The sequence below is a fragment of the Clinocottus analis genome, unplaced genomic scaffold (assembly GCF_023055335.1).
Source record: "Clinocottus analis isolate CAN_PGR_092001 unplaced genomic scaffold, fCliAna1.0.p SCAF_13, whole genome shotgun sequence".
In the NCBI taxonomy this organism is placed as follows: Eukaryota; Metazoa; Chordata; class Actinopteri; order Perciformes; family Cottidae; genus Clinocottus; species Clinocottus analis.
In genome coordinates this window covers 15,765,674-15,792,147 of record NW_027175854.1, presented here as the reverse complement: position 1 = coordinate 15,792,147, position 26,474 = coordinate 15,765,674, and the positions used below count along the sequence as shown (strand labels likewise).

The 26,474-nt window shown below is 45.2% G+C and overlaps 2 protein-coding genes across 9 annotated transcripts in view; one reads left to right on the top strand and one right to left on the bottom strand.

Moving 5' to 3' along the window:
* Positions 1–4,821, top strand: part of LOC137783872 (disabled homolog 2-interacting protein-like) — a 108,419-nt gene extending 103,598 nt beyond the window's left edge. For all 5 annotated transcript variants that reach the window (XM_068574210.1, XM_068574211.1, XM_068574212.1 and 2 more), the window contains 3 exons: positions 735–937; positions 1,548–1,635; positions 2,992–4,821. In XM_068574210.1, coding sequence (XP_068430311.1) covers positions 735–937; positions 1,548–1,635; positions 2,992–3,159 — 459 coding nt within the window. In that variant the 3' untranslated portion in view covers positions 3,160–4,821. The remainder of the gene's footprint in view (positions 1–734; positions 938–1,547; positions 1,636–2,991) is intronic.
* Positions 4,822–8,212: 3,391 nt separating this feature from the next.
* ttll11 (tubulin tyrosine ligase-like family, member 11) lies at positions 8,213–25,271 on the bottom strand. 4 transcript variants are annotated; one of them, XM_068574068.1, is made up of 10 exons: positions 24,226–25,271; positions 20,799–20,898; positions 20,147–20,280; positions 17,761–18,051; positions 17,147–17,431; positions 16,508–16,603; positions 16,297–16,409; positions 11,744–11,986; positions 10,845–10,951; positions 8,213–9,596 (listed from the first exon to the last, which is right to left on the bottom strand). In XM_068574068.1, exons 1-10 carry the CDS (start codon positions 24,772–24,774, stop codon positions 9,268–9,270), a joined length of 2,247 nt encoding a protein of 748 aa, XP_068430169.1. In that variant the 5' UTR covers positions 24,775–25,271; the 3' UTR covers positions 8,213–9,267. The 4 variants fall into 4 exon arrangements, with proteins under 4 accessions (XP_068430169.1, XP_068430170.1, XP_068430171.1 ...); XM_068574069.1 differs by having other exon boundaries at positions 11,864–11,986; XM_068574070.1 differs by having other exon boundaries at positions 25,121–25,268.
* Positions 25,272–26,474: the final 1,203 nt, after the last annotated feature.

Sequence of the window (26,474 nt, the reverse complement as noted above, 5' to 3'; positions counted from 1 at the left end):
CTCCGTCGCGGCGCGGCGTGACTCCCTGGAGGACAACGCCAAGAGATTCAGCCCAGATGTCGACGCCCCCATTTAAGATTTGTGTCAACCCTTAAAAAGCGTCGTCGGGTCTACTTTGTTCCCCGCTAAACTAACGGCCTTGCCCTCCGCTGCCCTTTGCGTTCAGCGTTAATTAGCGTAATCACACGTGCTAAACGCCGTTAGCGCTCAAAGCTCGGCCGTACGTTTCCTCGGCTGCAGCTTCGCTCTCAGCGGGCTTCCAGCGACACGCTGACTCATCACAGGATCCCTCGCCGCTGTCAGAAACTGTGTTCTTCTATCCCCGAAGAGATCCGATTCCCACTGAAGGTCGGGGGAGATGCTCAGGGATCAGTTTCACAGATTAGAGTCCAGCGCTTCACCGGATGCTTCCAGCTCCCTCCTCTCCTCCTCTTTGACTCCCCGACGCTTTGACACTCGTCTCGTGTTCTACGATTCGCAATGAAATCGATGAAAGCCTCGCCTCTTTAGTAGAAACGTTTGATTGGAAAATATATTTTTTTGAGGTTGAGCATGAAAGGGCCATAACACAAATGGCGTGTAAATGAACCGTGTGATTCCCTTCTACACTCCAGACAGAAATGAGACTCTCGGAAACAACGGGACCGACTCTAAAGAGCCAATGATGATGATGGTGATGATGATGATGGTGATGTCGTCTCCTCACCCCTCCGCGTCTCTCTTTCTCTCTCCAGTACCAGCAGGAGATCGCCGTGCTGCAGGAGAAGCTGCGGGCGTCGGTGCAGAAGCTGGAGGAGTACGAGGGCCGCCTGAAGGGCCAGGACGAGCAGGCCCAGAAGGTGCTGATGGAGTACCAGGCCCGGCTGGAGGAGTCGGAGGAGCGGCTGCGCAGACAGCAGGACGACAAGGACCTGCAGATGAAGGGCATCATCAGCAGGTGAGCAGGAGGAAGAGGAGGAGAATGCCGCCTTCACACCAAAAAGAGTGGCGGATTATTCACGCGAGCAGAATCGGTGTAAAGTCAACGCGTGAATGGTTGCGGAAAAAAGCAAATTTTCCGCCGGGTGGAGCGATCAAGGTGAGGAAGCGTTGAGAAAAAAGTTTGTTTTCGCGACGCCATTTTGCCTCACGCTGAGTTGCAAAAGCCAATCAGCGTTGAGAAGCTCCGCCCGGCATCAGCGCCGTCCTGTCGTTGCTGAATTCAACATGGCTGCCGGTCTGCCCGAAGGAGCACAGGAAGCGGCTTCATTCAGACGCACGTCATAATTCATAACGTTATGAACCCAGACACAATGGCGTTTGATGTTACGACGTTTTGTGAGACGTCCACAACGAGTTTAAAGCAGAACGAGCAGTTATTTTAAATGTGGACAGCGAATACGGAGACTGTTCACGGAGTTAAATCACGGAAAAGCGAAAAAGTGATTGAAACAAATCTGAAACAAATGTCAAGCGAGTAAACTCAGGCGAAAATTCATTGCAAAAATTCGCAACTCTTTTGGTGCGAACCCAGCATAAGAGTTTGATTGACAGGCTCCTGCTTGCAGGTTGATGTCTGTGGAGGAGGAGCTGAAGAAGGATCACTCGGACATGCAGGCCGTGGTCGACTCCAAGCAGAAGATCATCGACGCGCAGGTGAGCTCGCTCTTCCACCTCGACGGCGAACAGACGCTCTTTGTACTGAGCCGCTTTCACATTGTGTGTTTGCTGTCACTCGCTCGAGGAAACAAAGGGTCAAAGAAATGTTTAATTCAGCCTTCACAGAGCCTGAACGGCTGAGCAGAGCGTCTCAGCTCGCTCTTCTAAAACATCCATTTACAAACGTCTCATGTCGCTCTCTGTTGACACGCAGCTCTTCAACAACACACGCAGCTCTTATTCATATAAAACCACCTTTCAAAAATCTGTCGAAGGAAACAAAAGAAACGTTTCTTTAAGAGGCTGAAAGAATCCTGAATGTCCAGAACGTTTCTGAACCGTCTGCAGTTGAAATGTACGTTATTACACGCACGCAAAGCCACAATTACCATGTGTTCATCTGCAGAGATTATTATTGTACAACGCAAACTGTGCTGCAGCACAACATTTGCACAAACCCGGACCGGGGACACGCTCAGGTGATTAATCTCCCTCACGCCTTAATTAATGAGACTCTGCATCCGCAAACACACACAGCCAGAGTCGGGCAATACGTCGCCGCTTTCAGTGCACAGAGAGAAAGAAAAGCTCATTATGAAGTTTACTTCCTGCATTATATAATCAATGCAGTGAGCCCGCTGCAGGAAGCACTGACACTGATAATAAGATAATATATAGAATAATAATAATGAGGGACTTCAGGCGGCACATCGTTAATCGCATTGTTCTCTTTGGTACAGAAATGTAGGCGTGGCCCAGTCACTTGTTTGACTCATTTTAGAGATTTAAATGAACGTATGTTCGCAAATTTCACTGCGATTCGCTCCATCGTGGTCTGCATATTCTGACTTTTAATGTTTTTGGTGTGAAAACGTAGAACGTGTCCACATGTCTTCGTCTTCCAGCAGCATCCGAGTCTTTTTTTTTGTTGTTGAGAAGGTTAGAGAAAAAAAAATCTTTTTTTACTTGCTGGTCACATTTTTGTGAATGAAACTTGCCGTATATGGTCATTTGGGGGCGGGGCTGAGGATGTTAAGTCCCCGCCTCCAGACCAGGTGAGGGATTCAGGTTGAAAAAGCAGCGACTTCTGACAAGTTTTTTTTCAAATCCAGCAACACAAACAGTACGAGAGATTCAGGATAAGAACACAAGTCTGTTCCTGTGTCGTCGCTGCTCGTCTTCCAGTGTGTTTCTCTTTAACTGTGTGTGTGCTTCATCTGTGTGCGTGTGTGCTTCATCTGTGTGTGTGTGCTTCATCTGTGCGTGTGTGCTTCATCTGTGTGTGTGTGTGCTTCATCTGTGTGTGTGTGTGCTTCATCTGTGTGTGTGTGTGCTTCATCTGTGTGTGTGCAGGAGAAGCGCATCGCGTCCCTGGACGCGGCCAACGCCCGCCTGATGAGCGCCCTGACGCAGCTGAAGGAGCGCTACAGCATGCAGACCCGCAACGGCATCTCGCCCACCAACCCCACCAAGCTGCAGATCACGGAGAACGGCGAGTTCAGGAACAGCAGCAACTGCTAGACGAGCTCGTCGCAGCGGCCTGCGGTGTGTACAGAGGATCGGCGGGAGGACGCTCGCTCGCTCGCGTGCGTGCGTGCATGGCTGCATGCCCGTCTGAGAGACTGCGAGGGTGTGCGTGTGCAGACGTAGTACTTTTTTTTTTTTTTTTTTTGGGAAAGACATTTTCAAGTTGTTGTTTTTTTGCACCCCAGTGCAAGGAGCGAGCGAGGGGGCCAGCCGGAAGAGGCGGGACTTCAGCGTGACAGACGGAGATCACCAGATGGCCTTCGTGAACGAGGAGGCGGGGCAGAGCTTGTACATATGAAACTTGGAGCTGTCCGTCAGTCACGCGCCCTTCGTATGCAGTCGCTGGGACAGTTGAAGCCCCGCCCACTTCCTCTTGACGACCAGGCGGACCCACGTAAACAACAACAACGAGGCACATTGAGAGGATTACTTTGCTTTATTTGAAAGTCATTGTTTATAAAGAACCAAATAGGAGCTAAAGAAAATAGATTTTTTTTTTGTCCCAAATTATCTTCATGTCCCTTTTGACTCCTTGGGTGTGTTCCAGATAAGCCCCGCCCCCTCTACCCTGACCTCCATCCCTATGTAGTGCACTTTGTGAGAAGCTATTGGTACATGAAACGCCTTAAGTAAGGAACACACCTGGACTTTATCCCACAGCTCCCCTGTTTCTGCAAAAAACAAAACAAAAAAAAAGGCACAACTTATACTGTGGATTTGTAAAGGATACAAACATAACATTGTACACACATAAATGTATTATTGAACACTAAAGTAAAAGAATTCTATGTGATACTATATTAATGAAATTTAATATAGATGTATGCATTTCTTTTTCTTCTATAGAGTATACACACATATCTATATTTGATAGTCTCAAATATAAAAAAGCAGCCCTTTATTTAGTGAGTGAGATCTAGTTTTATTTTTTAAGACTGTCGCGTGCCGCTTGCTTCAGAGCCCCGCGACCATTACCCATGATGCTCGGCTCTCTCCGCGTGAGAGAAACGTCTGTCCGGCGGCCGTTCTCAGCTTGCACAACTTGCACAAGTCAAGTGATCCGTTTTTCTCCCGGTGATCCCGAAAAAGACACCGATCAATTAAACCCAGATTTCAGATTTTACTTTTGAGTCGTGCGTGTGCGTGTGCGTGTGCGTGTGCGTGTGTGTGTGTGTGTGTGAGATCTTCTCACTCTAGTAGCACAATAGTTATTGAGAGACACGCTCTCACTCATCCTTTACACTGGACTGGTGAGCCGTTGTAAAAATGGCCTCCTATGGTTACAACATCTTCTCTCTTAACTGCTTTGTTTGTCAGTGGTAATGAAGTATGCTGCATTCAAACTGTGACTCTATTAATGCTAGTGGCATAATCTCTCCCTCCTCTCTCTCTTTTAACTCGCCTTCATCCCTCGCTCTTCCCCAATGTGAAGATGCTGGCTCACGGGTCGATCCAGCTGACCTCCTCCTCGCGTCGCTCCCGTCCCGTCCTCAGCATCTGTATTTTGTATATTTTTGTATTATTTTTTTCTTAATGCATCAAGTGTGAGGCTCTGCATGCTCTCCATCCTCGCTCTCGAGCCAACGGTCGTGTCCTTAACACCATTTCTTTTCATTTTGTTTCCAATGCAATGATGATGATGATGATGAATGCTTTGCTGCAGACATATATCTATCTATATATAGATATATATATATATCTATATATATCTATATATAGATTTATATTTATATATATATATATATATATATATATATATATATATCTATATATATATAGATATATATATATAGATATATATATATATATATATATATATATATAGATATATATATATATATATATATACACAGGTATACAGTAAAATATATATACAGTAAAATATATGATAACCGAGTGCATCGAGAGGCTGGACAGCCTGGGAACGTGTAAATAAAATGCTCACACTATTTTTACCTAATGTTAACAGAGCTTTTTGTAAATGTATCTCGTGCTCGAACTCTGCTGTATCATTATGGATATTGTAAATACAAAAATAGCTCAGTCAGTCATCTGTCCTCATTGGGTAGAACTATACAATTAAATTAACCTTTCAGTGTTCTACCGGTTAAAGATATCTTTTTTTCTTTTTTTTTTAAGTGTGTAATATCACAGGCCCCCGAAAAAATGTCAGAAGTTGTGGAGACGCCACACGAGCTGCACTCCCGTCATCCGTCTGCAGCTCTTTGCACTTTCACCATTCGTGGTTGATGTTCTTCATTCGCTTTTTTTAGGTTTCAGGTGTTGGAGAAAAAACATGTAAACGTGGCAAAGAGGATTTTTTTGGCGTTGCTCTTTCAGATGAACTGAGCTCTTTATATTTTTCTCCTGCTGGAAAAAAGAGGAGCGACCTCTGAACTCGGTCCACGCCTCAAACCGGAGACAATAAATATAGATATATCGTAAAGGTCGGGTTACAAGCCGCTACTACCGTCGGTGGGTGTCCCCCCCGCTGTAGCAAGCTAGCTCTGCTGCTAGCTCCCTGCTAGCTGCTGCTGCTACTGCTCGTGTCAGGCATCGAGCCGGGGCTGGTCCCGCTACCTCCGGTGGTTGTCAGGGAGCTAGTGGAGAGCTAGCTGGGAGCTAGTGGAGCTCTAGCTGGGAACTAGCAGCCGCGCTAGCTGGCTACAGCGGGGAGCTAGCTAGCCACAGATTTTTTTATGGTAGATATCGATATAGGACTCTCCTCCTCCTCATATCTTACGTTCGGTCCCGGTTCAACAATATTGTACGACTGCAGAGATTCAAGACGGTGTTACTTTTGACCCAGAAATAAAAGACAAATTTCTTGCAATAAAGCAGAGTATTGCTCAAGTCTCGAGGACTTAATTGCGTCCACGGTCTTAGCTTCTGGTGGCGACTGTTAGCTAGTGCTAGCTCAAAAGCAACTTTACTCTCTTGTGTGCTATTGTTTCACATTTAGCGTTTAGTTCGGCAAGTTGTTCATCGAAGGTTTCATCGTCTTGCTTTAAGCTGCAGTCTGCGACAGTAAACTGACGACGCCGTCATGAATGTGTCCACCTCCAGGAAGTTTTCCCACTTTTTTTTTTTTTTTTTTTTACCAGTCAGAAACACCAGGAGCTCACTTTCCAAACCGTTCAGCCAGTCAAGACAAAAGATCAATCAAAAATATAAAGCTATAAATAAAGTAAAAGATGTTGTATGTTTTCTATTATCTTGTAGAAGAAATACTTTTGTAAGTATGTTGAAAGTATAAAGTATTTGCTGGATTCTGCTTCCTTTGACGACAGTGACAAAACAATAATGTACAGAGGAACTTGTGTTGACAAAATGTGGCTGTGCAATTTATGTACATTTGCAACTAGACCTATTAAAGTTTTATTTAGCTATTTTAAAACCCTGTGTCCGTCTCTCTCTCTCTCTCTTACGCGCGCTGCCGTCGCTCTCCTCGAACGTTTAGTTAGAGGAAATGTGAATGAAGCTTCACGCGAGGACGAATCGCACGTTCGTTGTGTACTCGAGCAGCGAGAGAGACAAAGCGCTCAGACTCGGGGTCCAAAGGGTCTGATGGAGGGATGTGATGGAGGGATGTGACGGAGGGGATGTGACTTGGAGAATGTAACAGACTGGTTCTGCAGAGCCGAGCCTGACCTACATACCGGTCCTTTGTTACTCCCCCAAATGGCTCTCTCACATCGCTGGAGCTGCATTGAGATGATTGTTACATAAACATGTTGACACTTTTTAAATACAGCTCAAAGCCAAGGGGAACAAAAGAAGTCGTGTAATATTAAACGGTATCCGATCAAATGGGGGCGGACCCTCGTGTGTGTGATTTTTATTTATTTTTTTAAATTTATTTTTAAAAGAGAAGCTGCTAATTGCTCCCTGTGAGGCGCTCCTGTGTATTTATCCGAGGGGAACCGGCTCCCTGGAGCTTTGGACATCGGGCTCTCCGAGGCGCCGCACGTGACTCCGACGTCTCGGCGGCGAGTAAACAAAGCCACGTATTTAAGGAACCGTGTGTGATGTTCATGGGGGATTTAATTGGCAGCAGTAGAGTACAATATTTCATGTTGTAATCTGTGCATAATCACCTCATTGCAGTGTTTTTGTCATAAAAAAAAGACATTTTATATCTTCCGAGGGAGCATTGAGGATTGTTCCGCTGTAGAGGTCCAGAGAGGATCACTTCGCTTTGTTTTAAAGCCGTTGTTTAGAAAGAACCCAAATCATCTTAATGTCCTTTTTGAATCTTTGTGCTACTCGGCCTCTGATTGGCTACACCACCTGCTACGCGCTAACATTAGCCTAGCTAATGCAGTTAATAGAGGCACGTGGACGTCAGAGGCCGGTCGATAGTGGGCACAGAAATATAGTATGTTTGTCAAAGAATGTTATCCAATGCATACTATTTTTTTTTTTAAAGTCATGAAATAGTCGGAGCAAAGTACAACGTAAAAATGTCGTACAAAACTTCATGACAGTCATAAGACAGAATGCCAACAAGTGTTAAAAAGTAATAGGTCATCAAAAAAGCCGTCATAAAAAATTACAAAATATAAAATAACTTTAATACTTTGCGTCTCCAGAGCAGACGAAGCCTTCCGTCTGTTTCTGCTGGAAAAGATTAAACTTTGTGGCTGAAATTACAGCGACGTCTGTCAAAAAGGTAACGCAACATTTAACTTGTTTTAGTCTTTAATATTCTTGTTTAGAAGCGCTACGTTAAATGTAGACGGCATTCAGCACGTCACAGTAAACTAATTATCGAAAAATGTTTTGCGTGTTTGTCGTCATACTTCTCAATTGTTCTCTTTTCTATATAATAATAATAAAGTTAAGCAGCGAGGCTTGTAAATGAACATGCAGAAAAACAAAAGGAACAAACTGACGCTTCGTCCCTTAATGAGGAGACGAGGAGACGAGAGGTGTCCTGTAATGAGTCCACTGAGATCTCACTCACAGGCACCATGACGGCGCACACACACACACACACACACGATTTGTATGAAAAAAAGAGAAAGTTATAAGAATCAACAATCGGTTCAAAGAGCAAGAGGACTTTATTAGTTTGCAGTGCGATCAATACGTCTTTCACACAAAGTTCTGAACCTCGTAAAATACTTTAACAAATGCAATGTTGGATTGTTTATTTTTGTGCAACACACCACACTTAATTATTGGTCTGCGTGAGACACATTAGTTTAATAATCTTGCTGTAAAAATGAAACTATTTAAATATCGTTCAGCGAGTGAATAATGAAACCCGACAGCGCGGATGAGTTTTTATTACAAACGCTGTCTGGACCCCGTTCATAGAAACAATGCATCTGATTGAATTGTGCCATGCAATTAATTCCCCCCTCTCCTCAAAAAAAAAAAAAAAAAAAAAAAAACGGACGACAACCGTGTGGCCACGAAGTAATCGCGCTAAAGATGCGACAGCTGGAGGTCTGAGGGCGGCCAACACTTATTCACTTAGCTCATCGCTAACGGAGCAGAGCCGCTGGCTGGAAGCCGGCGTCCACTATCGAGCTCGACACAAATAAATACGGTACAGTACACAAACGCACACACACTCACACAGATACACGACTACCCCGACGCTCCGTCACCCTCACGCCCGATTCTGTGCAAATGTAACCGTTCCCAGAGCGCACACCCCCGGAGGACACACTCCCTTAAGACTCGTTCGCTGATGCGTGATGTGTGTCGCCGCGTTGAATGTGAAGCGTCTTAGAGTGTCGCTAAAGGAACAAAAGCTTAATTGTCAAGTGTCGCCAAGAAGAGAAAAGTGAAGGGAAGCAAAGAGCTGCTCCTGAAGAATCGCTAAGTATTAAAGCAGCCGCATCTTCCTCCTGACTGGACCTTATAGCTCATGTTCTTATAGCTCATGTTCTTATAGCTCATGTTCTTTCCCCCTCCCCTGTGGACATTTTCCCTCTTCTGAAGAAAAAGCAATCAGGCCGTGAACAGTCCTCCTGCGAGTTAGCCAGCGGGGCTCAAACGAGCAGGGACCAGTATGTAACCCCCCCCCCCTCTCGCCACCGTGGGAGAAGTCTGAAGGCGGAGCGTTCGGGTGGCTGCGGCCCTCGCTCGTCAGTTCTCCACGTTGGCCCTGAGCGTGCGGGGCTTGAGTCTCTGATGCAGCCGGTAGTCCTGGCTGGACGCCCTGCGCAGGGGGGCCGGCGAGCCCAGCAGGGCGTCGGCGGGGTGGGTGAGTCCCGGCGTCTGGGTCTTGGGGTTTCCTCGCGGCATCGCCCTGCTGCAGCTCACGGAGCGCCGCTCCTCCGCGCCCGTCGTCTGGGCCTCCAGCTGGGCCTCGCACAGCCCCAGCAGGGAGGCCACCCGCTCCCTCAGCGGCAGGGATTTGAACCTGCGACCGGCCAGGTGGAAAAAGGCTTCCACGAACGCTTGCAGCCCCATACCTGCAAAGCAGAGAGTGCGGATGTGATGAAGGACTTTTGAATCGGACAACAGGCTGTTTGTGTGTCTGTTTCCAGAGTTTGAGCTCACTGGTGATGTCATCTTGAACCTAGCGGACAAAAAGAAGAGGTTTCAATAGTCTTATCTACTCCTGAACAGGTTCTCAGGGTCCCGGATAACGCATTGGGACAAGACAACCATGCATGCTCCCGTTCACATCTCCGAGTTATATAACTTGGATATTAATAACTGTGTGCTTTTGCCACCAAGAGAAGATGAACCGTTGAACTGCTGCCGCTGTAGAAGGGTAAAGAAGAGGGAATGAAAGGATTTAATCATTTTAGTTATCTTAATTTCATAGCTTTCAGATCTCGCCTGAGTATGATAAAGGTCAGGGTCACCGAAGGTCAAAGAAGGAAATAAGAAAACAGTGAAGTGTTCACGAAAAACAACACGAGCAAGAGTGGGATTTTTCACTCAAAAGGTCTCCTCGATGTCTCCTGCTCTCTCGGCCGCTATTGTCGCTATTGTCGGCCGAGAGAGGAGGAAGACGAATGTGCGGAGGACTAATGAAAGGAGGACCGACATCCATCATCACCCCGGAGCGGATAAAAACCAGCTCTGGGACCCAACGCGGCCATTATCAGTGTTATTACGTCGCCCTTTTCTGTGTGCGTAAAATGTTTTAAATGTTTGATGTCTTTGTGACGGTTCATCTTCTCTCATCCAAGAACGTTCACAAGAAGAGTGTTGCAAGAAAGCTACACTCTTCTTCCCTGCGCCCATAAAAACAATCATTTGATAATACGAGCGATAGTAACGCCACACCTCGTGTCCCTACAGATCCCCCATAGCGCGCACGCACACACACACACACACACAGACAGACACACACATAATCAGACCTCGACACTTCCTCCCTGCATACGTAAGCGCTCGCTCTGAATGCAGCCCGCGGACCCTTCCATCGCGGCCCATGTGATCTCCATCCGTCCGCAGCACCTAGCGAAAACATTCCTTCGCAGAGGTGCAGCGTCTGAATAATTCATGCCGGTCGGTCTCTCCTGCGCTGCCACATTGTGATCTCGGCTCATTTCAATTACGGCGGCGCGGCGTCAGGAGGGAGTCTGACAAAGAATGACAAGCAATTATCTCCGAGCGCATCGTTCACTCACAGTCTCAAGGATACCCGGCTCTCTGTCCTCCTCGTGTAGTGTGTGTGTGTGTGTGTGTGTGTGTGTGTGTGTTACCTGCTTCTCTAGACTCGGGTGTTGTTCCTGACCAGCGGCGTGTGATGTCTATGTAGAGGATGTCCACTGAAGCCATGGAGAAGTTGCTGTTGCTCAGCTTACAGGTCCTGAAAGCAACCAGGAAGTCCCCGTCAGTCAATACAGCAACAATAAAGTTTCATTCAAAGTATTCTTTATTCTTTTTCATGATGATCGACAGCTGTGATTGACAGCCGGATCGGGAACTGTACGTAGAGTAGGAATGTTGGGAGAAGAAAATGTAACTTTAACTTCCCCCAAATTTGATCGTCTGTTTCAAACATGAAGTGTATATAAAAAATATTTATAGACAACATATAAAACATTTATGTACAGTTTATATACTGTATATAAAAAGATATTCATACATCATATACAGTACATAAAAGACTGTGTACAAACAATATATACAGATCTTTATGTAGAGTTTACAGACGGTATATACACAGTATATAAAGATCTATATATATTATATATAAACGGTACATAAATATCTTTATATACAGAATATACAGATCTTTATGTATACAGTATATAAAGATATGTATATAAAGATATTTATGTACAGTATATACAAAGTATATAATGATCTTTTTACACAGTCTAAGGTTCATTCAGTCACTGACCGCGTCGCCGGCTAGCTTAGCAACATTTCCACTGAGGTTAGACAGGTCCGACTGTATTTATATATCTATTTAAAACATGAATCACGCGCCCGTGTATTAAAATGTAAATTTGCGCATCAATGTATTTACTGTTGGTGGTTTAAAAAGTGCTTTTGCTTGTTAAGACCATCGAACATGCACCGACGCCGTCCTTTTTTCTTCACGGCCGAGTTTCCTTCGGCCGTCTTTTTGTGAAGGGAAATGAAGCTGATGTACCGGATGAAGGTCCTGAAGGCCGTGGGGCCGAGCCGCATGTTGCCCTTCACCCCCAGGAAGCGGATGAACAGGGCGGCGATGCGCTCCACCAGCCGCAGGTAGTTGAACTGCTTGGCGTACTTTGGGTAGACCTGCTTCAGGCACAGCGAGGGCAGAGCGCCTTCGTCGGGGCTCCTCTCTCGGGGCTCCGCCTCCATGGGGATCCCCTCTCCGTGGTCCAGCCTGCCCGCCCTCAGGTGGGAACTACGGCCATGCAATGACAGGGACAAACATAAAGCATCACAGTTTGGCTACGTGGGCGTCCAGAGTTTAGGATTTAGTGGCATCTAGAGGTGAGAGTCTGCACTGCAATCAACTGAAGCCAGCTGTTGGTTTGATATTCAATGTTCCTCTAATGGATCTCCTTTTAAGTAAAACAAAGCCCGGAAAAGGAACAGGACTTTTAAAATGGGAGCAGCAGCATTGTGACTCAGGTAAAACGCCGTCTACTGAAAACGGCAGTTTACTCTGCAGTGGTTTGTTGTTCCTTAAAGGACGTGAAGTATTTAATGAAAGTCTGGTACTTGTTGCCAACGGCATCGCGACCGCTGATGGAGGACGAACGCTCGGCTTTTAGAGGTTGATTGCAGACGTCACGTTTGACGTTCTGAATGCCGATGAGGCAGAAACACAGAAGCACTTCTATATATCAGGTGCTTAAAGAAATCCATCGGCTGTAAATTCAGGCCGTCGCTCATGAAACATGAATACGTACGGTACATTTTCTGAGCGCTGCAAACACCCTGAGGTGACTCGTTGTCATTTCTGAATTGAAATCTGTCCATAGATCTTAGAAAAGCTACCCAAAACTATTTCAGTCTTCACAAAATATTTGCAAATATGATGAAGAAACAACACAACTTGAAGCTCAATGCTTCCACGTACGTTTGTTAACGTTCACATTGCTCCATCTCTCCCTGTGCATCACTGAAAAAAATCGAATCTTCTCATAGAAAATGAAGAGTCATGCGTTTGTGTGCGTTGTTGTTGTGGGCGTGTACACACTGTGCTTGACTGACATCTCCCTCCCTTGGCTGCAAGCTTTTTGATGCACACATTCCCGTCGAGCGGCACCGAGCATCATTTCTATTACTTCCCCCGATGAATGTGACCTCAGATAATCCCAGAGTGACAGCAGCCGAGTGTGTGTGTCCTTTTTTTAAGTCCCCCGCCTCGCCCCCACCACACACACACACACACACACAAAAAGCAGCAACGAAGACGACGCAGTGGCGCAGTCGAGTCGAGGGGATACGGTGCGGCTGACTTTTTTACGAGGCGGTTTCTTCCTCCCATGAATTAGTAAGCAGTGTGAATGGCACCGAGCGAGAGCGCCGCTGAATGTTTAATAGAATCAATCATCCCTCAGCAGCCAGAAGGACACCACCGCCCACGTGTGTTTAGACGGGACGGGCTCGGCTGAGAGCGGACAGCTGACAGCCGAGGCAGACGGTGACGGGAACGTCGGCAAACATTCCCAGCAGACAGAGAGAGAGAGAGGAGAGAGAGAGAGAGAGAGAGAGAGAGAGGGAGAGGAGAATGATGCCGGGCGATGCGAGGGGGTAAAAGGTGAAGAATGGCAGGTTATTAAAAAGACATGCAGCGGCCCGGTGCCAAATGTTATCCCAGTGAGGCCTAATTTAGCTGTCGTTAGCCGGCATAAGCGCAGTGTCTGTCCTCCTGGTGGAGACGTCTCCGAAGCTTTTCACACACTGCGAAAAGGCTTAAAAATGTTCCAGATGTGTCAACCGACTGCACACTTATCTCCGTTTCAGAAATCTGAGTTCCTTGCCCGAGCTTCTGAACCCACAGAAAGACACAAGTCAACAATACACCTTTCTTGTGTGTGTTTAAATGACTTAAAAGCTAAACTTTCCTCCCTTGTTCCTCACCGCGCGACCACAAGAGCCAAAAAAAAACTTAAATAAATAAGAGACGGATATCTTCGGAGACCAAAAGAGGAACTTACAGTCACCGGAAACACGGTTCATGATCATAAGTATTAAAAAGACGTTTCCGCTGCCCTCAAAGTGTGTCAAAGCTTCCATGGAGACACAAACAGCCTTCATCCTCCTCGGCATACATTGTTTTCTTTATGCAGACGACGCTTCACTCATTTCCCCTTGCACCCTATTTAAAGAAAACGACCCCCGACGAAGATCGTCTTTGTGTCGTCGCCTCTCCCCTCACAGCTCTCATAATGGCTCATAAATCACCCGCAGAGGCATCGTGCACAAGATTAATGAGCTGGGAAAAGACCAGGATGACACTCATTGTGTTCTGCCATGTTGTGTTTACTAATCTCTCTTGTGGAAGTCTCCATTATAGATGTGTGTGTGTGTGTGTATATATATAATATTATAGCAGCACCTTTGTGTTGTCCTCAGCATCTTGACAAGTCAAATTCATACTTCAGTCTGAACTCTGAACGACTGGATCCGGGTCGCTTCCCTCCAGCTGCAGAGCAAGCTGCCAGAGACCACGACGACAACGGCAGTGTGTTTACCAGACGGGGAGCGCCGTCTGTTCGCTGAACAAACGACTTAACCTCCCGCGACGACGCCGGGAACTGTTTAGTTTGCGCGCCCGAAGACAACTCGTTAACGAGTTCTGGAAAGTTTTCGAGAAGAAAAGGAAATCAAAAATCGATCCTTCTGCGTTAAGACATGTATAAGTATTCATCTCCCTGTGTGGTCCTTTACACATAAACGGCTTCATTTCAAAACGGATCAAATCCAACATGGCAGCCGGGGGCATCAAACACGCGTGTTTTCCAGCAGACAAACACGGCGCGTCGGCCTTTGTGCTCGTGTAAACACACCGTGGGACTGAATGATTAATGAGATCCGCCGTCGTCGGCTACAGTGATGATTACATTATTTGGAGCATATCCAATCTAACGGCTAATTCAATAAATATTAGCACTAGCTCGTTGGGATAAGATTAGCATATCACACAAACACACACACACACACACACACACACACACACACACACACACAACTCACTATCTACTAAAGCTTTGCATTGTGTGTGTGTTCCCATCCTATGGGACTGTAACCGCTTTCTTTCTGCAGCCAAGTGCTTATTAATCATAATAAGTGTTTTTTTTTATTTAATAGTCTTATCATCAGTAACCACTACTACAAACACTTACTATTTTAGCTCATTATGATCTAAATGACCACTTTGCTATTCATTGTATATCAAATTAACTTTCTATTATGCAATGAAAACTAAGAGCTAATTAGCATCGCTTCCTTCAATGACTCACACACTGCCGTGTTTACTTCACTGTAGCTCGACTTATACTGGGACTTTCTGCCTAAATATAGATATTGGAAGTGATTATTCAGACCATACAGGAAAACAAAAGGATTGTTCGAGTCTGGGAGTAAGTTAAACGTGAAAATTTGCTTTTTACTGCTTTCTGGTGACGCACACAGAAAAGGGTGACACCGACGAGATTTAATGGAGACGCTGTTTCAACTTATCGTTGGTATGTCTGGTATGGATTTTTTTGATTTTATATCATCATTAATACCTATATTTATGGATTGTCCTGGCAGTCATTGTCTATCACTAATTTCTGAAAAGTGCCCATCACGAATGTTGTGATATCTGATATTTTAAATTCAGATATTTGTGAATTAGTAAACATTTGAAACTTAACTTTTCTGCTCATCGACAAATTGTTGAAGCTATAAAAAAAAAGAAAAAAGTGAAATGCAAGAATAGAGATGTAAAAGCCGAGTTCTAATTCAACATAAAGAGTGTGAGAGACATTAGATTAAAGGATTAGGGATCTCTAAAAGCACATAGACGGGAATTAGTGTTCAGAATTCTGAATGTGTACACTACATCACACGGCGTTGTATTTCACGAGCAGTACGAGATGTGCGGTTCTGGTGATTCCAGCCGGATGAAGACGTAGCGCGAGCGGGAGGGACGAGGATTAAACGTATCGCAGGCGCATTACATCGACGCGCTACCGGCCATGAATGAAACAGTTAAGTGGGTATTATCCCCGCGAGGCGATATCCCCGTCACTCGCGGAACAAAGCAGATCAAATATCTGATAAAGGAGATAATCTGGAGAGGAAGACGTGAGGGGAAAGGAGGGAAGGAATCGAGATGATGATGGCGGTGGAATAGGAACAGTAAATCCTCTTGTTATAGAAGAAAAACAGATTAAAGAGGGGAGGAGAGGAGGGGCTCAAAAACCCTAAATGGGGGAGGAGATTTATTGCCAGGCACCACACAGGGCCGGTCAGCCAGAGAGAGGGAGCCGCTCGCACAGTAATGTGTGAATTTTTCCACTTCGGCTCAGCCGAATTAAATTGTTCCCCATTTAACCGGCTTATGGAGAGCCGTTGAGAGGTGCAGAGACGGGCTTTGAGGGCAGAGGGAGGTATCGTGTCCTTAGACGTGGACTCTTAAGAGCAGCAGACAAAAGGGAGGACGGTGCGAGAGCTTCACACCGTGTGTAAAAAAGTGTGTGTGTGTGTGTTTACATTGAAGGCTTCTTGCGGCCCGGGTCCATGAGGCGCAGCGTGTCCCTGATCACGCCCACTTTCACCTCTTCGTCCACCGGACTGGGAACGTATTCAAAGACTCCTGGTGCCATCTGAGACAAACACAAATATATATTACAGCGCTGCACAGTAATAATAATATTAATAATAATAAAACTATGGCAATATTGTTGTTGACAGTCACTCGTACCTCTTGTTCATGTTCTATTCTCATACTGGGGTTGGAGTTGACCTCGAGTAACACTGGCTTCAGGTTTTTCATCAGCAGGATGTCGAAACCTAATATCTAAGACACAAACGCATCCTTATGACATACTTTGTGTGGATATTTTAAAATAAAGCAAACTGTGTAACGACAAGCTATAATCTTTATCCGTTCACACCACGAACGTATATGAATTTGTATCTGATTCATGCAGCAAGAGGTCGTCTCGTCTGCCATATTTTCTGCATTAAGTTGTTTTTCCTCTTGACATTCATTTATTTATATGAGTATATATTTAAACAGTTTGTCTGGTTGGTTTTACCAATGCATAACACAAGAGTGGGCAATAAATACTAGTATAAAATGCGGATCGACGATTCTGATTTATACAAAGAAATGAAATGTAGTTATTATTATTAATATGTTCCATTTCTGCAAATGGATCCCCCATAATGCAACACGTTGTTCTTTTTGTACGTGCAGGAGGAGGAGCTCGAGATGCAAATATTAGCAGTTCCTGTTTGCACCGACAACTAGCGTCCATTTTAAAAGTAGAGAAATGCGTATCCAAACAATGCATTCCTGTTCCAGTCCGACTCTACGACGACATCACCGGCTACGCACCTGGAAGCAAGTGGGTCCCGGTTTCCCGGGTGGGATGTCGGCCTGGTAGTGGACTCTGAGTTCAGGCACCACGGCGATGGCGGTCTTGATCACGAGAGCGATGATGTCCGACCACACCTTCTTGATGTCGACGCCTTTGGCCGCCAGCCGGTACAGCACGCTGGACAGCGTGCGCTTGCTGCCCGTGCTCTGGCTGTCCGAGTGGACAAAGTTGCCACTGTGCACGTTTAGGGAGTAGTTGGTCAGGTGCATGAAGACGTGGCTCAGGTTTTTCTGGCTTGGTTCCTGCACAATCAGAATAAGGGTGGCTTTAATTTTGATAACATGAGATAATCCTTTATTAGTCGTGCAGTGGGGAAAGTGCAGGATTACATGTAAAGCGACACAAAAACTATATAACCAAACAAAAAAACAGTAAATAATCCACAATGGCAGTATTATATATACAGACGGAATCAAAAAGTATTTAAAAATGTATTTGTATTGCACGATTAAAGTGTTTAAAGTAAACATGCGTGCAAAATACTGCTTGCTGTGAAGGTATAGCTACGTGTTTCATGGCAATCAAAGCAAATAAACAACAACAAAAGCATGAATGGCCTCTTTGCGGCTACCTGGTAGGGCTCGGTGCAAAAACGTGTCAGGCCCTCCTTGGCAATGTAGATCTCCAACGGCTCCAGGGACTTCAGCAGCACGTAGAGGCGGATGTCAAACTTCAGCTTGTCGATGAGCAGCGGCCTCTGGATGTACTCCTGGACCACGGCCTGTTTGGCCTGCGACCCCACCGTGGGCTTCAGGTCACCGGGGTCACGGATGAGGTAGATGCCGTCGCCCTGAGAGCCGCCGTCCGGCTTGACGATGAAGGTGGGGTTCAACGTTGCGTTGCTCTCCTTCACCATGCGGATCTCGAGAGGATGACGGGAACAAAAAGAAAGCTCACGGACGTATCGGTGACACAGATCCCTGAGTTTGAGTGAAGTCTATTTGGTGCTGAGGAAGAGGGGAACTTGAAAAAAAACACCAGATCCCTTCTCATCAGGCCTCTCCACCATTCAATCGTTTCACGGGGGCCGGATTAAACGAATGAACGGGATTATACAGCGTTTGATTTATTGATTACCGTCAGGGTGCGAGAAGAAATAATGCGTCTAAGTAAGTGCCAACCCCAGCTTTAACAATTCATCATAAGTCGTTAAAAACAATCAGATTTTTCTTTTACAGATGTTATATAATGCAGTTCATGTTTGAAATAGTTCATCTTGTGAAGTTACACATTACACATTAATGTGTTTACAGCAGATTGGAAGAAGAATGTGGGGGAAGAAAAAGATGGCTACCCTAATCCCAGAGTTGAACCCCTGAGGAGTCACTGATTATGCAATATGCAGAAATAAATCCTTGTATTAAACATCTAGTGAACCAGTAATCAAGTTTTACCCATTATGCATCTCATGATACACTGCATGCATTCACTTAGATCGTATCTCTGCCTACGAGCTAAACAACGTCCTCCATGTAAAGTCATAGCCGAGCCTTTGAATTCTGTTTTAGTAAGATTTCAGTGTATATAATACTTATTTGTGGCAATCTGATGCACTTTTTCTGATACAAAAACCTTTTTAAAAAAAGGTTTAGTCTGCTGTAAACTAGAATGGGAGGTTAACAGTGATATTCTGGTGCCCCCTGCTGGACATAACATATCATGACTATACATGATTTGCTTAAATATATATATTTTTTTCACCATCTGCTCTTTCGATTGCGTCAGAAATTTGATTTAATTATCCCAATAAAAGCGCACTGACATGCCAGTGACTATATTTGACAGTGATTATTTGTCTACCTGCCAAAATTGATAAAAAATGAAACATTTTAAACAGTTTATTCCTTGTCGTTAAATGATTAAGCCTATTTCTGTATTTCCATTTATTTAAGACTTGTTCTCGAGGGGTGGTGGTGAATGACACATTTGGGAACTGACTCTTAACATGCTTTAGCTCGTTGTAGTCCATCAGGGAAAAGCAGCAGAGAGACGCTCGGCACTCAGTCGGCTCTTTTCTCTCCAAGTTAATCCTTCTAGATTCAACCATGTGGTAAGGAGTGTTAGATGACCATAAAGGGTCATATTTATGAACACGGCACAATCCTGTTTTCCCCCCTCGAGGAGAACGAGCAATGAAAGCGAGCGCATGAATGACAAGTTACAGTCGACCCATTTAAACACCGCTGAGCGGCGGAAGCATGGTGAGCAGTTACAGAGAGAGGAAGCAAGAGTCCGGAGCTGGAAAGATGACAGTATGTGCCACATCTTCCTCCTCTGTGTTGTTATCGCTCAAATATGAAAATGAAGAGGAAGCAAGACGGCAAACGGACACGGTGGCTTTACTTTTCAGAGCCGTCTTTCATTTAAAAAGCTTCTTGTCGCTATCTTTATCTCCAATAGGAGACATAATCTGCTAAAAAAAGACCGGTTATGGTTTGTGATAGCAGAAAAAACTACAGATAGTAATGAAAACTGCCTCCCATTTATGAGTTGCATGTCCAGGACCAACGCTGTAATGCATGTTGCTTTACTAGCACGGCCTACTGGGGCACTTGGATTGTACGTTGCCATAGCTAATGTTATCAGTAACACCTGGTCTCACGCTGCTGTGTCTTTTTAAGCTCACGTTAGCCTTCTTAGTTTTGTTATCTTGCCTTTTTTTAGTATCGTTTTATCCATCGCAGGATTTATGTGGGCGACTTTTATTTACACTGCCGTCCCACGACCTCCATTTATCACGTTAATGAAAAAAGTTAAACCATTTCTCTTCTTGTGCTTTTTGTATACAACGGCCTTCTTTTCAAAGCATGCACCGAAATCTAATCTTTTTGTCATCGTGTTCTCATGACCCACGCAACATTTTCTAAAAACCAGCGTGCAGCAGCTAATGTTTGTCACAGTAAACACAGAAGTTAATCCAAAAGAAAGTCTCCACGCATCATTAACACTTCTGTTACCTGGGTGGAAAACTGCTGGCACTCCTCCGGCAGGATCCAGGAACGGGGGTAGAAGTCGTACTCGGCCGGGAAAAGCTCCTGCATCGTCCTCACGGCCCGACTCAGGTTGATCTTCCTCAGCATTTCTATCATTCCTGCGAATGCACGACGCACCGTTTCAGGCATAATGAATGGAAAATATCAATATGAAAAAAATGCACTTGGGAGAAAAGGAAGTTATATTGCTATGAGGAAGCAAATAATCTGTAGAAGGATAAGAGGGGGAGCCAACATGCACAACTCAATATGATAAAAGTATATAATATGCACGGAGACTGATGGCGCAAGATAAATGCAAGACGGGACACTCCAGTGATGTGCATTTCTTACTAATGCAATAATCTCTTGAGTCTCCTAAGTAATGATTATTGCCGTGGCATGAAAAGGTTAGCGCTGGAGCGATGAGGATCAGTGAGGGTTTAGCTAAATCCCTCCCGCTGCGATTACAGAATACTGAATACACAAGTGCTGCGAGATGAAATGAAGCCATCTCTCCTGACTGCAGTTTTAAAACGAGCCTTGCCGGAGCAGCGGCCGTGAATCAACAGGAAGTCGCAGGGGGAGGAGGAGGAAGAGGAGGAGGAGGAGAGCGGCAAAAAAGCGTGCGAGATACCTGGGAACTTGTTCACCTGGCCTGAGACGACGTTTTCGTTGTCGTGGAAGGAAACGCCGTGCCAGTAGATATCGCAGGGCGCTCGTCTTCCCAGAGGAAACTGGAGAGAAGAACAGGGACAAAGATGATTTTAAATGAAATAAAAAAAGCAAGAAATACACTCATTTTACTTACAATATTTAATTATAATATATATCATATTTGTCCTCTCGGTGATCCTAGAGTGCAGGATAATCTTTCCTAAAGATGGTACTCGTGCGTGCTCTGTTGTGATGAGCTGGAGGGGGGAAAAAAAGAAGAGGTGGTGATACTATAAAAAGGATTTTAGAGGGCTGGGAAATCAGAACAGACGGCACAGCGTTTATCTTGCACACCTCTGCTCTTGGTCCACACTCCCACAATGCAAGTCTGCTGAAAAGGAAGTCAAAGCGATGGGATGTAAGATATAACAGTCACAGTGTGACGTACAGATATCTCCAGCTCATTAATCCTTTCGATTTCATCAAGTTCCCACCTCATCTTAAGAGGACAGAGACAATACATCGCATTCAAGTTATTTTTATGATCAAGCTCAGTGTTTGGACCCCGAGCCGAGCGGCGCATGACCACCTGTTGAGACAACGTCTGCTACGACATTACATTTCCACCTCACGCTACACACAATCCACTTTTCATTCTCTTTAAAGCCTCGTCCGTTTGCTGTTGAGGCGTTTTCAAATGTGCATTCAAACTAACTTGATTCTGCATTTACACACACACAGCTTTCAACTAATGCTCATCATTTGGGTTTCATTGATATGAAAATAAACGTTTTCAATTTGTTGATGCGTCACCAATGCTGGCGTGGTGGATTTTCAGTGGTTGCGGTGCAGCTCCTATAAAAGGAGAAGAGATTAAATCTATTTCCAGAGGGAAGCTTTCTCTCCTCTGTAAAATCAGCAAAAACAACAAATCCCAATTGTGCGTATTCGTAAAGTCATCCGCCTTCACTGCAAACAAACAGGACAGCAACCTGGCATGTTTTTTAGTGTCTTTCTATATTAAACTAGTTGGTCTTCATCCTTATAATCCGCCTAACTGTTTCGTCCTGGAGTCCATCTTTAAATGTATGCATCTCTATCAAGTTGCATTGGAGGGCCATTACTAACGTCTGAGCTGAAAAGGCCCCCCGTACAGCTATAAGATGGATCTCCAACAAGAGTTGAATCCCATTAATGAGTGTGTGAGAGAGGAAAACCCTGCTCTGTCGCCAAGACCTGCTAGAACTACTGCTGTGCAGATGTCGACGTGTGAGGAAGTCCAATTGATCGCAGTCGTTTCTAGGAATCAGGCCCCAAAAACAGCCGTCTTGGTTTTAGCTATTGTAGCGCAAACGCAGCCGCATATGTAGGGTACTTTAAGTTGCAGCGAAGAAAAGAGCACTTATAATCCTATTCGTACCAGAATCCTTATCGAAATGCCAAACGCAATGATTGAAAGCAGAGTTATTGGTCTTATTTTTCTGCCACTCAGACCCTCTGGCTTGCCGTTCTCTCTCTGCCTCCAGGAGGACTAAACGTCTATTGGATTAGAGGCGCTTAAAGCCTAATCATTTCCGCACTGTGTTAGGTGAATGCCATATGTTTAAAGTCAGCAGACAGCTGTCCATCGAGGGCAGAAAACACTGCAGATGTAGGGCGTAGTGATTTGGATGTAAAGTGACCAAATGAACGACATATCAGCTCACTGACGCGTCTTTGCAAAATGTCCAGTATTCTATGTTGTAAACCAGCATCAGTGCTTTGAGTTCATTTCATAATTGACAAACGGGGCGACTGGGGTTTCGACCCCTTCAAAGATGATGACAGGTACTTTCACAAAAATAGCACGGGATCTATGGCGCCCTTGACTTTTTGTCAGGGGGTTGCACCGGCATAACAAAGCGTGGTAATGTATATAGGCCTCCTGTCTCTCTTGCGATACCAGACCTGGAAGGGTTTAAGTGTCAGTGCCTGGTCAGCGGTGCTAAGTAGAGTCTTTACTCCACCAAGTCTCATCACGATGCCCTTCGCTCGCTTCTCCTGCATAATGGAGACCATGTTAATAATAGCCGACAGCAGAGTATTACTACCTGCGTCGCATTCAAAATCGACCAGATGGCGTTTGTGGATCGGAGAAAGGAGAACTGGATGAATTAGCCCTCTCATGAATGTTTTAATGCGACTGCATTTTTGAAAATACTTTGATCCACACCTCTTCTCTGTAATGTCGTACATTAGAGGCACGCAGACCGGCGTTGTCAGGTCGTGACCCCCCGGGGGTTAAAGGCGACCATGTCATATAATTAATAATGGGGCAAGTTTTCAATCAGTCTTCATCAATTATTCATATCATTTCTGGAAGAGGAAAAGATGACTAAGTCATATTAGAGCTGCAACCAAGAATATTTTAATTTAAATAATATACTCATTTTCTCACATCCTCACGCCATTTACAATTCACTAGCCAATGATCAGCTTGACTTCTAGTCTTAAAATAGACTCAAAAAAATATGACGAGACCACACTGCTTCATTTCTACTGTCGGTACTATTTCAATGGATGAACAGGTCCATCGAGATGTTTAGAGTAATAGAAACAATCCCACATGTTGTTGGGAATCCACTTTCTGTTTCTGACAGATCAGCAGAGTACAGTCCTCATGTATATCTTATGAGGGTACATAAATACGTTTTCTAAGCTGGAACGCAGTGCATACGTTTCTGCAGCTTGAAGTATTAACAACACATTTCCTTAGATTGCACTTTAGATTGTAATTTATGTTTAAGTGTGCTGAACTTTCTTGCAAATGCACCACTCCAGCTCAGACTCAACTTCCAGTCCTGACATCTGAAAAGCTTTGTTTTTTTTTAACATTTTGTCAGAGAAACACAAAGTCAAGCTATTACATCATCTAATATAAGGCCCCAAACACAAAGAAGAGGTTATATTATAGTATTGTCCAGTACAGTATTTGTATGGGCTGCAGCAGTTAAGATTATATTGTTTTCTACCGACTGAAATGTCCAGTAAATGTTGTCTCTCGTTATGTAGTGCTGTGCAGATCGATTTCCTTGCAAACTATAAGAAATGTGCATTGTTGGGCTTTTCTTCTCGTGCCTTCCTACCACGCGCACACACACACACACACACAGAGTGTGACCTCTCCAGCTCATCACACCCTGTGTGACCTGTCGCAGTGGCACATAGTCCGGCAGAGGTTGTCATCGCATTGGTGACCAAAGGCTAAGCTTGTTGTCATCCCGATGGAGCACTTAATGCAGCTGATGTCCTCTCTGGAGCAAGCCTTGCACCGAGGAATGAAAACCTGTACAGGACATTGGTCAAATAACATTTTCTCTATAACAAACACACACAAAAAGACAGGGAAAGAAATTCATGTTGCACACCTCTTTCCACTTGAGCTGCGTGATGCTCAACTTGAGCGCCTCCAGTGAAGTTTTGGCTTTGGAGATGTCCACCGTCACCGGTCTCCTCTTCCTCTTCCCGTCCTCGCACCGTGTCTCCTGATTGTTTTTGGACGGATGGGTGTTTACGTAATTCCCATTAGTCTCTAACTTGCCCTGCAGTATTTTCCCAGTTCCTCTGACGTGAAGTGTCCGCTCGTGCCCGAGTCTATTCAAGTTTGTCCCAACGTGGGTTGCGACCACAGAGCCGTGCATTGCCATGTCAGAGGTGCGTTTGCCACAAGAGTTTTTGGCGTCCTTCCCCAGCATACTTCGACTTTTAACTCGGTGCTTGCAGAGGATGGAGGTGTTGGTCGCGTCTCTGCCGGCTCTGGTGACGGTGGCCGGGTCAGGTGAGACGGAGGCGGTGGGAGAGCACCCTGGCACCCGCTCCTCGGCATCCACGCCCTCCTTGTCCGCATCCTCCTCCGCCTCGCCCAGTGACTTCATGTCCTCGACTTGAATCTTGACGTTTACATAACGGTCACTCATTGCAAGAAACGCCACGAGCGACGCCAGCTGGGCGTGGGCACAAATGTCCCGCTGGCGTTATTCTGAAATAACGCGGAACGCATTGCTAGCTTAAAACGGCTAATTAAATGGGACCACGGTGTGTTTGTTTGTTTTTTCCGTTACGTCGTTTTTTTGCGAACCAGCGCAAGCGGCCATTACCGTTAGCTTAGTAGAGGTAGCGGTCACAATATTCAATGGCAGCCATGAAAAAGGCTCTCCGACAAGCTGACGCTGACTTATGCAGCAACCGGAGCTAGCTAACCTAGCTGTTAGCCAACACATATGGCTGTGTGCCCTTTAACCTGTAACTCATGACAGACTTTACCTTCCGCGTACGGTTATCTAGTTGTCTAGCGGTTACCGGCGTTGTAATGATGGCCACGATCCCCTCATGTGGCCATCATTGTGTGTGTGTGTGTTATCGTCGCCGTGTTGTCAAGCGGCGACAGCAGCAGAAGGCAGCGCAGCCCGTTGCCCAGCTGATGCTGCTTTCAGGGGCCCATCGTAACTACCAGCTTTCGGAAATCGCATTGACTCCATTACTGATCGCCAGCCTATCGCACCTTAACTATACATACAAACAGGCCTTTAGTGGTGTGTTTTTTTCTGTATGTAACTGCATATAAAAATAAGGGTTTGTTTGTTTTGTCATTTCCTTTTTTAAGCCGCGTGCGTCTATTGGAGGAAGCAAAAACTGCAGCAACCGTGTCAGAAACTGAAATAACCAAACTAATACCACACACAGCACGATTCCAACGACGTGTGTGTATTGCTATGTTGCTTTTACGGGCTGATTGTTAGGAACAGAATCTTTTACTTTATTACTTACCCTTTAAATTGGTATCTGCTTTGAAATTGTTTTTGTTGTTTCGGACAGCATATGAAGGCAACACGAGGATGCCATGTTTCAGGGGCGGTGTCCCTCTTTAGAGCAAACAATTGATCAATATCCTCAATATCCAAATACCAATATGAACACTGACCGAAAAGCAGCCAAAGGTTCATGCACCTGCAGTCTGACTGACCACATTAAGCCCAAAGCAGACCTGACTAGGTCTCGGGGGTTGGTCAGGTCTAGCACGAGGCCTGCAGTAAAAAAGGGATCAAGGGCTGCAAAAAAGTCCCTTGCCAGGCCTGGATCGCTGGAGTTACATGCTGCATACAGACCCAAGAGAGGGTTCATTGTAGATCCAGAACTATAGCGCCAAAGAGAACCCGGGCCGGGCCTGTGACCATCAGGACAACAGGTGTGGAAAGCACCTTCCATTATGGGTAGACAGGGTGTAGACGAGGGGGGCCCCAGAGGACACACACAGATCAGAGCTGTTGTAAGTGTCTGCAGCTGTTGGCATGTTTCATTATGTCTGCAGATGTGTCTCAACATAAGTTGAACTATCACCTCGTTATATTTGAAACAAATAACACCGTCGAGGAACAACGTGTGCACTCTGGATTGACTAATCGGCAACAACAAATATCTCTAGATATGATAACGTATGCTAAAATAAGTTATACACTTCTTTATTGTACAATGCAATCACATATTTAATTGCATTTCAGGTTGATCGGTGTAAACAGGATGCTTAGTGCACTGATATCAAGAAGGAGCTTTGACAATTACATTTAAATGATATAGCAATGACGTGTTTCTATTCTCTCTCTCTCTCACACACACACAC

Bases quoted from the DNA above. Each gene is read 5' to 3' on its own strand.
- ttll11 (XM_068574068.1), bottom strand. From the start codon at position 24,774: ATGAGTGACCGTTATGTAAACGTCAAGATTCAAGTCGAGGACATGAAG. The intron at 11,987-16,296 runs GTAAACACACAC...GCATGGCCGTAG, and splicing joins GGCCGCAAGAAGCCTTCAAT to TTCCCACCTGAGGGCGGGCA. The intron at 10,952-11,743 runs GTACATCAGCTT...GGTTGCTTTCAG, and splicing joins GCCTTCAGGACCTTCATCCG to GACCTGTAAGCTGAGCAACA.